Source organism: Sabethes cyaneus, chromosome 2, assembly GCF_943734655.1.
Source record: "Sabethes cyaneus chromosome 2, idSabCyanKW18_F2, whole genome shotgun sequence".
NCBI classification, from domain to species: Eukaryota; Metazoa; Arthropoda; class Insecta; order Diptera; family Culicidae; genus Sabethes; species Sabethes cyaneus.
Genome location: NC_071354.1, coordinates 141,132,503 through 141,145,612, shown reverse-complemented (window position 1 = coordinate 141,145,612; position 13,110 = coordinate 141,132,503). Strand labels below are relative to the sequence as shown.

The following is a 13,110-nucleotide window of genomic DNA, read 5'->3' as shown; positions in this document are numbered from 1 at the left end:
CTGTATAATATCACGTTCCAACAAGTTGCCAGAAGAGCGGGATACACACGAAAGGTTTACAGTTTTCTGTTAAGCTCTAAGAGTTTGCAGACGACATGGACATCGTGACACGCAACTTTGAGACGATGACGAAAACGAATTTCAGACTGTAGGTTGAGGCCAGTAGAATTGGACTTGTCATCAATACGTCCAAGACAAAATACATGCGAAAAAGATGCTCCCATAATAAGACAAATATAAGCTTCCGATAGGTGGATTAAAGTGCTTTTTATTTAATTTTGAACAGTCATTTGTTTTTTATTCAATCCAGATTTACATTAAGTGCCAATACAAGTATTCATTTTACGACAGGTATTAATTGTTTATACTATTTTAACAACAATAAACTTCACTATGCCATTTTAAAGGAAAAGGTCAAAAGACTAATAAACACGCATATGCTGTTAGTTCCTGTGTTATAAGTGAAAGAATGTAAAACTCCCTATAAACAACTGCCGCAGTATTTATGATGAATCACTCATCAGCCTGTTTGGTTTTACGTTAATTGTATCTTGTATCTTGATTGGCTATTAGCTACATTATTGACATTATTGTCTTCCTCAACAATCATAAAAAATAGAAAAACTGATATTCAAAAGTTTTGCCTGGTTCTCAACTTTAAATCTGAGCTAAATTTGTACTAAACAGTATCCACATTGTGCCTGAGTGAACTCAGAAAAGATTTTAAATTAAGAAAACACTATACTGTAACAAACCCCCTCCAGTGATTCCATCGCTTCAGTTCCGCGTAGAGCGCTCCAGCGTTGTTTTCCGGCGCGGTGCTGTTGACAACACCATACATTCGATAGGCCGGTGATAAGCTGAACCGCCGTATGGACTCCGTAATCAGTGCTTTCGTTTCAGCAAACAAAATATCATCTGGACGCTTTCGATTGTATGTACCTAAAAAGCATAAAATGAAACATCAGTACCATTTACCGGAATCATTACGAGGTAACAATTGTTGCCTACCAATAATGCCAACTACAATAGTGTCGTTCCTGCCGGGAAGCTCCGCGAAACCATGCTGTCCTCTCCAACCACGTGCTTCGTAGGTTTTTCCATCACCACCGATTAGAAAGTTATATGGAATGTGCGTTGCTCGGTGGGTCCATGCATCGTTCTGAACGTCGCGCGCAATTTGACTACACGCGATCTGATCGTGACAAGCTTCGCTGTTTGTGTGCATTATTATCAGGTTCTGGACGGCTGTTTTGTTCAATGGAGATGCCTCCAGCGTAGCGGAATGAGACCACCACACAGGCCGCTCAACCAAAAAGAACGGATGGGACACTGGCCAGGGACGTGGAACTGCGGAGAGCACCTCGGTTAAATTTTGGGCTGTTCATAGTTGAGCAATTTTACATTCTCACCTTGTAACAGCATCAAGTAAATGCCGATGATGATTCCCAGTAATAGAAATAGCACCAGTGCCAGGATTGCCAGGAGTGCGGTGGTCTGAATGGTCTGTGGTTCGTTTCCATAACTATGTCTGCCTGAATCGACGCAAACCTTGCTCACTAGCAACGGCGTCCGTTCTCCAATTTCGACATCATAGATGGATGAGTGACTTCGGCTTACCGGATTTTTCAGGCGATTGGAACTTGAAACTGCTGCAGATCGTGCTGTGAAAGCGAGAACAAAGTTGTGACATTTGTTATAACACTGATCTACTAGCAATTCCATTCGATTGGTGTCTCGAGCAAGTAGCTCATCTGAATAGATAGGTAGCTTTTCCTCATAGTAACGTTCTACACTTAGGACAAGCCGGGAATTGAAAAATATCAACATTTTTTCTACCGCGAAACAAACACAAGACTGACAATGTGATGCGTGCTAAAGAAACTAGAATTGGTTTCTAAAACCGAGCTCAATATGATGCACTGCAGATAAGTGCTGATAAGAAATCAGGGCTTGCATATGGTATAGCGAGGCATGCCGTGTAGATTTGATTATCATCTTAATATGGACAGACGACAGACATATGTTTTAGACTTCCAAACATTAGAAAAATTGAGTCAACTAAATACTGAATTTTGTTTGGAATTGTTGTTGTAAAAAGAAAGAAAAAAGATCTAGCCTTGATTGCACCAATTGTTTACAGTATAATAAGTATTTAGATAAAAATGTAAAGTGTGGCTTCTAATTACATAGATATTATCCTTTAGCTCTACCAGCTGTGGCGGTCACAAATAGTTCAACCAGTACTATTAAATTTATTTCCATATAGATTCGATCATGGTCCACATTTCAGTTCAAGTATTTAAGGGTATTCATCTCTTTCTCAGCCTGTTATAACTAATACTGGAAGCTTCGATTAATATAAACTGGAAAACAATGCTGAGTATTTGTTTTGAATAATAAATGATAAGATGTCGGTTCATTATTAATCTCAATTTATTTTTAAAAAACGTATCAAGAAATAACAAAAAACATCGCTGGAGTGAGTGGCATTGCTTATGTAATGTAAAACTAAATGTTAAACCACTTGGCAGTGTATAGGATGAGAAAAACTTGTACATGAAAAAGAATTCTAACAGTCTTGCTTAATTAGATCTAGTTGACAAACATTATGAATAGTAATGCACCAATGTATCAAGCAATCATTGAGAATCTGTATGTATCTATGTATTATCGAATCCGAAAATAGTTGAACACTCTGGAGATTTCAAGTCAATAACTAACATTTGAAAAATTAATAACGAATAAGATCACGCGTGGCACCACGATGTCTTTCGCTGTTACTATGATGTCATCAGCGATGCTGTAGAAACTAGAACAACTTTCCATCGTACTGATTTACTGATGACGCAGCATTTCATTTCATAACACGATTATTCGTGTAATCAACTAGCAAAAAAAAGAAAAAAAAAAAAAGAAAATGCCCACCATCAGCTGCGGTGGAGTTCAGAATTAAATCATAATTTTCGTAATCGGTTAAGAAACACTCGTAAATGCTCGAACATCGTTTTAACCAGAACAAACAGGTTCGTCGTTACCTCGAATAAAAGTGGGAGGCACATCGCAGTGCATGTTATCAGAATTTGCCGTGCATAATTAATTAAATCTCAAATAGAACGAGAGCTGACATACATTTGGAATTTAATCCAATCAGCTTGCTTGCTGATTTCTTACAAAGTACGTACTATCTATCGAAAATTTAACATAAATATGTTAAAAGTGATGTTCAATCTGCTATATTGCTATCCATACCATCCGAGGTCCCTCAGAGCAGTGTTCTCGAACCATAACTTTTGTGCTGTTCGTGAACGCTATTTCTGTTAGCTTTGATTGTAAAAAAAATACTATTCGTTGATGATCTCACAATATTGTAATACTGTTTGATTAAAAACGAAAAAAAAAATGTAACACTTTCTTTTGCGTGCAACTCGTTATTGCATGGGAAAAATTGATTAAATTTTGGGTAAAACTAGTTTAGAGTGTAATGATTACATGTGCTGTCAATCTGTTAAGTGGTTATCGAGATGGCTTTTAAGCAAGTCCTTCGACAATAAATTATGGGTGCGTGTGGAGTTTGCCCGTTTCGTGTGGTAAATTATTCAAGGAGACCCCGCCGACTGAGCCGACCCCGCCGGCGAGCTGAGAGCGAAAGAAAAGCGAAGACGGCCGACCCCGTTAAGGCAAGGAAGGTGAGGGATTACTTCAAGCACAATCCGCACCTTTCGATTCGAGACGTTGCCAAGTAGGTTAATTCTTCTGTCTGGTTCTTCCAGCAGACAATGAAGCGACCCGGACTTGATATCAAGGTAAGGAAGGTGCCTAGCCGAACCAATTAATAGAATACGGTGGCCAAATTCCGCACCAGGAAGCTGTACCGCGAGTGGTTGGCGCAGTCAAAATGCATCGTACTGGACGACGAGACTTATATTAATTCGGACGCCAAACAGATCCTAAGCCTGGAGCTTTTCACCGGCAGGCCTCGTCTTGATGTTCGAAGATAGTTTCGGAAGAAGGACGATAAATTTTCCAAAAAGTACGTGATGTGGTAGGCGATTTATGGGTGCGGCAAATTCAACAAGCTGTACATAACGACCGGCATCATCAACGGCTTAATATATAAAGAAGTATGTCTCTAAAAGCGCCTGCTGCTCTTCCTCCGGTTTCAAGATGCTGACACTTTGTTTTGGCTGGATCTGGCATCGTGCCATTACGCGAAACCGGTGATGGAGTGGTACGAAGCCAACGAAATTGGCTGGCAAATCCACCAAACTCACCAGAACTTCGTCCAATATAAAAAAAAAATCTGGGCGATTATGAAGGGCAAGCTGCGAAAAATAATGACCTCGACCTGGCTGACGACATTGTCTTGCTCGCACAATGCCGAAACGATATGCAGAGCAAGTTAGATGACCTCTCCGATAGCTCCCAGGCAGCAGATCTCACAGTCAATGTAGTGAAAACTAAGTCTATGGTAGTGAACACTGACAATTCCACCAACTTCACAGTAGCGGGACAACAAGTTGAGCAGGTAGACGCCTTTCAATATCTTGGTAGCCAGACAACGCCCGATCGTGGTATCAAGACTGATATACCCACACGGATCAGGAAGGCCAGGGGTGCCTTTGCAGGTCTGCGAAACATTTGGCGCTCAAGCCAGATCACTCTACGTACGAAACCCCGAATCTTTAATTCAAACGTTAAATCCGTACTGCTGTATGCCTGCGAAACGTGGAGCGTCTCAGCGGAGACAACGCAAAAACTGCAGGTATTTATTAACCGGTGCCTGCGATACATCATTCGTGCCTGGTGGCCTGATAACTGGATATCCAATGAGGAACTGCATTGTCGGTGTCATTAACGGCCGATAACCACAGAAATTCGTGAACGTAGGTGGAAGTGGATCGGACCGCACCTTAAGGAAAGGAGCGAACGAGGTTTGCAGAGAAGCACTCGACTGGAATCCACAAGGACAGCGTAGAAGAAGCAGACCCAGAGGCTCATGGCGACGCAGCCTAGCCAGCGACATCCGGGCTGTAGACGAGAACCTGTCCTGGCGACAGGTAAAAGTCATGGCGGGTAACCGTCAGCAGTGGAGATCTCTGATTTCATCCCTTTGTTCTGCCGGACCGGCGGACATGGACACATAAGAAGCTGCGAAAAATAGGGAACATCTTCAAAAACGACCAGTATTTGAAAAAAAAGAGTGGATGAAAGCGTGTAAGAAAAAAGGCGCAAATGATGCACAGGATTTGATGGGTAACGTTAAACCCAAGATGCAGCCATTTAGCCTAGAAGAGGAGGTCGAATAAACCTACTCTGCAAAAACATAGCTAATATGTGTTTATTTATTCCTTAAGAGTTTCAAAAATATTCGACTTAAAATGAATTTTTGTTAATCATTCTTGTCTGTTGCGTACGGTCTTTAGATTTATAGATTTTAATTGCATCAACATCTAGTACCAAAATGCAAACCGGAGCAAATCGGCGTAGACTTAGCCAATGAAAATGAACGATTGGGAAATTCATCAGAAGCATTCTCGTATTTTTCGATTAATCGAATAGTTCGACTTCGTAGGTTCGTACATGAGGTGTGCTTCACGGTTCGTACGTTTTATCTAGCTCCATCAGACAACACAAATAGACTGAGCATAGTTTTTACCGTGCATGAAATGCGAAATATTGTGGAAGTTACTTTTGCAACTGTGATCTGTTCAAAAACCAGGGCAGATTTACTATTCAGTTCTAAGAATAGCGACAAGCAAAGTAAAGCAAAACCATGGGTATAAACGTTCTTTAGAACTTGACCCTTCTTCACCTACAGACTTCGCATCCGAATATTAGAGTAAGGACACTTACGGGGCTAGTGCAATGAAACGATTTTACTGACTCTGTAGCAGTACCGCTCAGTCGAGGTTGGAACATACGACGATTGGTTTGTTAGGCCATAGTACCCTGAAGCTAGCCAGGTGGGCGATAAGCAAGTGAAACTATGCGCCAAAATTTTACTCCTGCTCCTGCATAGTGAAAATCCGAACTTCTCGCATGTTGAGTTAGCAAAATCATTAAAAGTGGCTAAAAAACAATCGTCACCAACGTAATAAAAGTGTTCTGGGAACATTTGTCCAAAGTCAGGAAACCTCGATCGGGGGCAAAATCGGAAATCGGGAGCCGTGGCAATGACAAAAAGGATGGCTAGTATTGGTCATACTGGAGTGGCAGGCTGTCAATAAGCAGACATTGGACGCGAAGAACCATGCGCGGTACGTTAGCCTATCGTCGGAATGTAGAGTGATACAGATAGAATCGAAGGCAGCAAACCCAAGTCTGCCGAAAGTTTAAGCGAAGAACTCCACCACATGCGCGCGACGTCAAGGTTCTAGCGAAAACTTAACACATCTCACAAAAGCTTAATATTTATCGCGAGCCGAATTGAGCTTGGAGAAGAGAACCGTAGAACACACCTCCTCGACATCGCTATCTTGGTCTACAGAGTTTGACAGTACCCCCATTAAGATGGACCCCTCAGTATTGTACCCAAGACAACAATGGCCGTCGCATTAATTTCTATGAAATGATTTCCCCGATTTTCCGCCTAGTGTTTTTGACATTTCAGATTCAGTCACAGAAAAATGGCGAAGTGTCGGGTGGTAGGCACAACAGTAATGGCTTTAAGAACTAATCTCCACTCCTCTCTATCCTCGAGCATCTCGACACTCGCAAATCCGCTTCCATCTATGCGAGCAACGTCCCACTTCAGTCCCTCTATTTCTCTATTTGGTGGAGCACTTGATAAGGTAGGTTTTTGCCGCACTTTACCGCTTTCAGTTTGAACTCCGCCAAAAATGGAGCACGACACCTTTCGCTCAAATACGGCATATCTCTTATAAGTCTGTAAAGTCCTATCCAATCAGCATTTTTGTTGGACAATAGTTTATCATCGACTTGTATTCTGAATATTGGCTCTATGATAACGCTTGAATAGACCACTCTAAAATTTTTGTTGGGTTGGGTATCATTTTGTACATCGTCAACTTCGCGTGGCAACGTATGCTTCTTAATCGAAATGTCTTGCGGAGGGCAAATTATGCCTTAAGGCCCCCATACACGTCCGTACATGTTGGCCGAAAATGTTGGTGAATTCATGCTCGTCCAACACGCTCGCCGGTGTATGAGTGCCACGAACCAAGCTGACAGAAGCAAATGTTCGGTTCGCCGCTTGACCGGAATGACCCTCCAACATTTTGTTCATTTCCAAACCAACATATGCGTACGTGTATGGGGGCCTTTACTTCCAGCTTAAACACGTCGATGAACTTTCTTACTGGTGTTGCTGTCAATGGCAACAAAAGATCTCGAATGAATCAACTCATCAACCATGTCAAATTGGTTACCTTTTTCCGTGTGAGGACTTATTTCTACGACCGGGTGTAACCTGCAATGAGTTTTTTGGATATAAATGCTATTCAAATGCAAGCGAATAAGCGTTTAAGTCAACTTAAATGCTAGTTAGAAACGGGAACATATACGGTTACTTTACTGCTAAGCTTCTTATAGTGCTAGCAATGCTAATTTACAGCTGATTACTGACAAGAAGAATTTGAATACAATTCTGGATGCCAATTTACAACAGCTGTGCAGTCAAAAAGTTAATATACAGCGACGTGCAGTAAAACGCCTGAGATTCCAATAATCGGTTGATGACATGGAATGATCTGATTCTCATTATCTTATATTTGATTTGCAATGCATTAATTTTCAATTCAATCCTGCTAGTATCCGCTTAACTTAGGAGTGCTTACGAACGATAATAGTGTCCCGGCGCTTGACCGCGAAGATCTCCGACAAGAAATCGGACAACAGAAGGCTAATAAAGGTAAGGATCGACTACCGGCAGAACTCTTCAAAAACGGCAAGGAACCCCTAGTAATGGTGTTTCGCTGGGTAATTTCAAGGATTTGGGAGGAGAAGAAATTACCGGAGGAGGCGATGGAAGGTGTCGTTTGTCCCATCATCTGTAATGATCGCGGCAATACGATAATCAATGCGTCCTACAAGTTTCCAGATCTTGTTACGTCGTCTATCCCCAATAGCAAGAGAGTTCGCAGGGAAGTGGCCCGTGCTACCACGAATAAAATTTGCATATTTCAACAAATCCTACTGAAATGTCGGAAGTGCAACGTACCAACGCGTTACATTTTCATAGATTTCAGGGCAACATATGATACAGTCGAGCACAAACAACTATGGCGGATAATGCAGGAAACCGGTTTACCAGACAAAATGACGCGTCTGATCAAAGCTACCTTGGAGCGAGTGATGTGTTACTTGCGTGTTACGGATCCCGAGCAGGAGCGAAGAGCAAAATAATATAAAAACAATGGGCCCTATTCTCACAGTCATCTCACCCAAACTTTTTAGGTGAGGTGACAATTTGCGATCCTCACAGTCACCTGGGTGACTCCGCTTTCTTATGGATAACATGGAGATACAGGTCCCGGACAAGTTCCTCCGAAATCCGTTCCGTGCTTGAATCACAAAAGAAACCCTCCCCGGACCCGGAACCGGTCATACGGCCTCTGAGAGACATGAGATGATCACCAATCGCTATTTTGTCGAATGCTGATGTTTTTTGATATGCGACACAACATGCTTTGCTGATGCTGAAATGTCCCGTTACGGGAACCGGTTCCGGATTTATAGTGTCCCCCCGGATCCGGATGGCGCGCACCATGGCTCCTAACTCCGGCAAAATAACTGATATGTCCACAGTCGATGATATGTTTACAAAAATCAACAGATTTCAAACGAATTTTAGATATTTGGCAACTTTATCTAAAAAAGCCATATCTCGGTCCCCCAAGGAACTCCGGAATAACTCCGGGACCATATGCCATATGGCCATTATCTATAGATATTATGAAAATAGAAAATATTTTCGGCAAAATTCCAAAATTTGGTGGAAAAATATTGAAACATAAAAAAGTTACGGCCATTTTAGTAAATTTTGCGGTGCTAAAAATGATGTAGACCTTAGAGGGGTTAATATCTTATTTTGACCTTAAAGTGACATTCGAAATATTTCAATTTTTTTTTTAATAATTTAATAAATTTTTGGATTATAAATATGTTTAAACTTTCAAATTAAATGATTTTTTAATATCTCATGCTACTACATTTGTTATTCAATACCTTAATAATAAAAAATATGTTATAAACTCTGAATACGGTCATGTTATTGCTTTGTTATTCAAATAACACAAGTAGGTACTTATTCTCTTGACCTTAAAGGAGCAAAATTTTGATATTATTATTTGTTATTTTACCAACTATGTCAGCCAAAATAAGACCAATTTTGATATGAGTTATTCGGTTTCCGTAACACATTTTGATATTATTTTGCTCGTCGCTGCTGCTCGAGGAGGCACGCGTTAATAGCGTAGAGGGTTGCGGCAAGGGGATCCATTGTCCTGAACATACAGAACATCGCTATTGCAGGTGAAATCCGGCGAGAGGGCAATGATGAACGAGAGGAGGATCTTCAACAAAAGTAGCCTATTCCTAACCTTCCAGATGAACGTTCCCGCTCTTTCCCCTCCATTACAAAAAAAATTCATTACTCTCCCCTACCCTCCCTCCATCAATTGTAGAACCACCGTTTCAAAAAAATATTAATATTAATGCCTGGCCGCATTTCAAGACTAAAAACACGAGTTTGGTCTACATAAAAATTTGGTCTCTTGATTGACATAGTTGGTAAAATAATAAAAAATAATATCAAAATTTTACTCTTTCAAGGTCAAAAGAATAACTACTTGTGTTATTGGAATAACAAAGCAGTAACATGACCGTATTCATAGTTTGGAATAACATATTTTAGTATTATTAAGGTATTGAATATCAAATGCAGCAGCATACGAGACATTGAAAAATCATTTTATTAAATATACCGAATGTCATTTTAAAGTCATAATAAGATGTGATAACACAATCAGTTATAAAACTCATCCAATATTCTAAATATCTATTCAATAAGAAAATATGTTATCAATGCATTTCCATATCTATTCAATAACAAAATGTAGCATTATACTATATTTTGATATTGAGTAGATTTGAAGCTATAATGATAACACATTTTGTAATTGAGTAGATATTTAAAACGTTGGTAGTAAGGTGAGTTTAATAGTTGATTGTGTTATCACATCTTCAAATTGTGCTACAATTTAAAACTATTCGATCTACGATTATTAATTTAGAATTGTCTTCACTAATTGATTAATTCGACTATTTGTGTTGGTGGTACATGATTAAAAATTATTTGAATAGACTTTTTGTTATTTAATCTGTTGTATTAATCAAACGATTTATGGAAAACTTAGTTCAATATAACTCTTTATTTAATAAAAGTAGCAATAAACTTGTTGAACCTTATTGTCCTTATTGAGATATGTATTGCCAATATATTTTACCATAAGCAACCACCGTGCTCACAATCTGATTCATGAGCAACCCCTCAAAATTGATTGAATCGTAACAATTTCCAAAGGTGCTCGAAAATCACGCTTCTGCCAACTGCACAAATCAAACACTTACTGCATTGTGTCCCATAAGCTTCCTTATCCTAGCATGTTACACGGCAGTGACAAAAAGCAAATATCTGTTATCCCTAGAAGCAATATGTATTTGTGATTACAGTTGCCGTTATCAGCACACTGCATAGAAGTCGTCAGCCCTGGGACAATAGCACATGACAAGTGGAGAACCCTTACAGACGATCATCGTTACCATTTTAACGTTATCAAAATGTAAATACTGTTTAGAAGAAATGGTGGCTTGCTTTAAAAAAAATGTTTAAAATCACTCGAATGAAAATTTGTGAAACGAATTAGTTAAATCCACAGTCTAAAATGTTAAACAACACTTAATATGCCCTACTGTTGTAAAATTATTATTTCAGCTAACGATTATCAACTCACCTGAGCAAAACATGACTATTATCTGTAATCGGTGGGCCTCAAGGAACTTTAAATAGACAGCTTAGGCCATGGAAATACACGGGAGGTTTGGAATTTTGGCCGGTTTCTGGGAAGAAACCGTACCGAAAAAGACCAACCAATAAGCAGGTCTTGTTCAAAAATTTACTACATTCAAATACGATTCTTTCCTTTCCGTAGACACAATCCAGTGGGACAACCCTTAACGTAATACACTGCACTTGATCCGATATTCCGGCAGAATAAAAAATAACGGACTGTCTCACTCAGGAGTTACACCTCAAGGTGGTTCGCGCACGAGCTGCTTATTCACAGTGTGCAAAGTTGTCATCTGAGAACACCAGGACTGATTTGCACATATTGCCGGGAGTGAAATCTTGCGACTACCGATCAGCTTGAAGGATGATTGACGAGCTTCCAATGGTACTGGGAGGGCTTCGGTGATAAACTTTTGAACTGCCTTGCGCTTGACTGCGCCGCACAATTGTGTGTATGGTTATTACTTTATTGCACCGAGAGCATTGGCTTGCAGTTTCCAACCGATCGTAATTGATACTTCATTTGTTTTATGGTCCGTTTGGAGATACTGTAAGTGCTCACCGGGATGCTTCGTTAGATCACGCTCAGCAGGTGCTTGCTTGTACGCTTCTGGTCGAATATTGATAATACGGTCCTGAATTCCAGAGTGTGACTTATAGTAACTGTACCTACTGCAGTACTGATTCGAGCCGACAACAGTCAATGAGGTGATAAAAGTGTGCACGAACAAGTGCGCGTGCAATTACAAAGCAAATACTTAGGCTGAGAGAGGATACGTTCTATGTTGTAAATGATGACAAGTATTATAATCGAAATTTAACTAGCAGTATAACTTTATAAAGTTAAACATTCGAAAAATACTCACCGAAAGGGTTCGTGAATTTTACGCAACCGGTACGAAAAGATGTGTAACTTGCGATTTTAATTTATTCAGTCTATCATTGAATTGTATTAAAAATCAATTTAGGTTAGGACAGGGCAAAGTGTGTCAGGAAGTTTTCTTTGTCCTGTGATGTTATTCCACTTTTGAAATAATTTTCTTTCAAACATTTTTTCAGCATCTTTTTCTACCAATTGTAACTAATAACCAGCAAACGATGAGTTTGTACTTAATAATTATTGAAATTTAATCTTGTTTATTTTTTAATAGACTTTTTAGCAGCTTAGATCATTCGTGACTTCTGCGGGGTTAAGATTTGAACCCGAGTAGTCGTCGTGTAAACCGACCGACAGAAAACCGGTAAGTTTACGATTTAAGATTAGTTCATAAGTTTCAAGAGGGCATACGATTCAGTAATAGCGAGTGAGGTATTGGACTTGCTGGAGCACCAAGTAACCAAGTAAGCCCTAATTCTAAAGCCGTTTGGTTTATTTGAATTTTATAAAGGTTTTATAGTAATATTAATATATACCTACGGTATTGTACAATACCAAAATGATACGAATCAAAAAATACTTGTAGGTAGCAAAAAGGCATAATTTTACATTTTCACGATAAAATTAGTTTTTTTGCTCCACATCTCTTACAAACTAACTATAACATTGTTTATGCAAGGAATTCCGTGTGCAATAAAGCCGTGGTTCACAGAGATCTTTGTGATGCTCGAAAATTCACTTTTGACACCAGCATCGGCGAATCAATGTCGTTGTTCAAAATTTTTGCTACAAGCGATGTTTGCTGAATTTTTCTTCGCCATTCCAGTTCCAGTTGTGTTCAAATCGAGCAGAAGACAATGTTCACGATAAGGGGGAAGATTCTCTGGGTCTCTCCAAGGTAAATCTCTGAGGACAATACGCTTTCAAGCAAAAGAGGGCCTAATGCACAGTATAAAGATTTCAAACAGTGACGGTCCTTAAAATGTCTTCCGATTTTGGCGATAAATCCTAGCTGTTGAGAGGTTTTAATAATAGCAGAACGGTGAGCGTTAAACATAAATTTAGAGTCGAATAAGATGCCGAAGTCGCTAACGTGCTCTACCCTCCAAAGAGTATTTCCATTTATATTGTAGTCAAAGATGATAGGGTTTTGGGTGCGATGGAACGTTATTACCACACATTTTGCTATGTTCCCGAGCAG

At 39.7% G+C, this 13,110-nt stretch overlaps 1 protein-coding gene across 2 annotated transcripts; it reads right to left on the bottom strand.

The window, feature by feature from the left end:
* Positions 1–259: 259 nt before the first annotated feature.
* Positions 260–11,626, bottom strand: LOC128734486 (peptidoglycan-recognition protein SD-like). 2 transcript variants are annotated; one of them, XM_053828711.1, is made up of 4 exons: positions 10,977–11,626; positions 1,413–1,664; positions 1,012–1,350; positions 260–942 (listed from the first exon to the last, which is right to left on the bottom strand). In XM_053828711.1, the coding sequence occupies exons 1-4, from the start codon at positions 10,987–10,989 to the stop codon at positions 740–742; spliced, it is 807 nt and encodes a 268-aa protein (XP_053684686.1). In that variant the 5' UTR covers positions 10,990–11,626; the 3' UTR covers positions 260–739. The 2 variants fall into 2 exon arrangements, with proteins under 2 accessions (XP_053684686.1, XP_053684685.1); XM_053828710.1 differs by lacking the exon at positions 10,977–11,626 and having other exon boundaries at positions 1,413–1,834.
* Positions 11,627–13,110: the final 1,484 nt, after the last annotated feature.

What these genes read in the sequence shown, in the direction of transcription:
- LOC128734486 (XM_053828710.1), bottom strand. Translation starts at nt 1,830, where the DNA reads ATGTTGATATTTTTCAATTCCCGGCTTGTCCTAAGTGTAGAACGTTAC. An exon ending in TTACTTGATGCTGTTACAAG is followed by an intron (nt 1,351 to 1,412) that starts GTGAGAATGTAA and finishes TGCTCTCCGCAG; the next exon opens with TTCCACGTCCCTGGCCAGTG. An exon ending in TATTGTAGTTGGCATTATTG is followed by an intron (nt 943 to 1,011) that starts GTAGGCAACAAT and finishes TATGCTTTTTAG; the next exon opens with GTACATACAATCGAAAGCGT.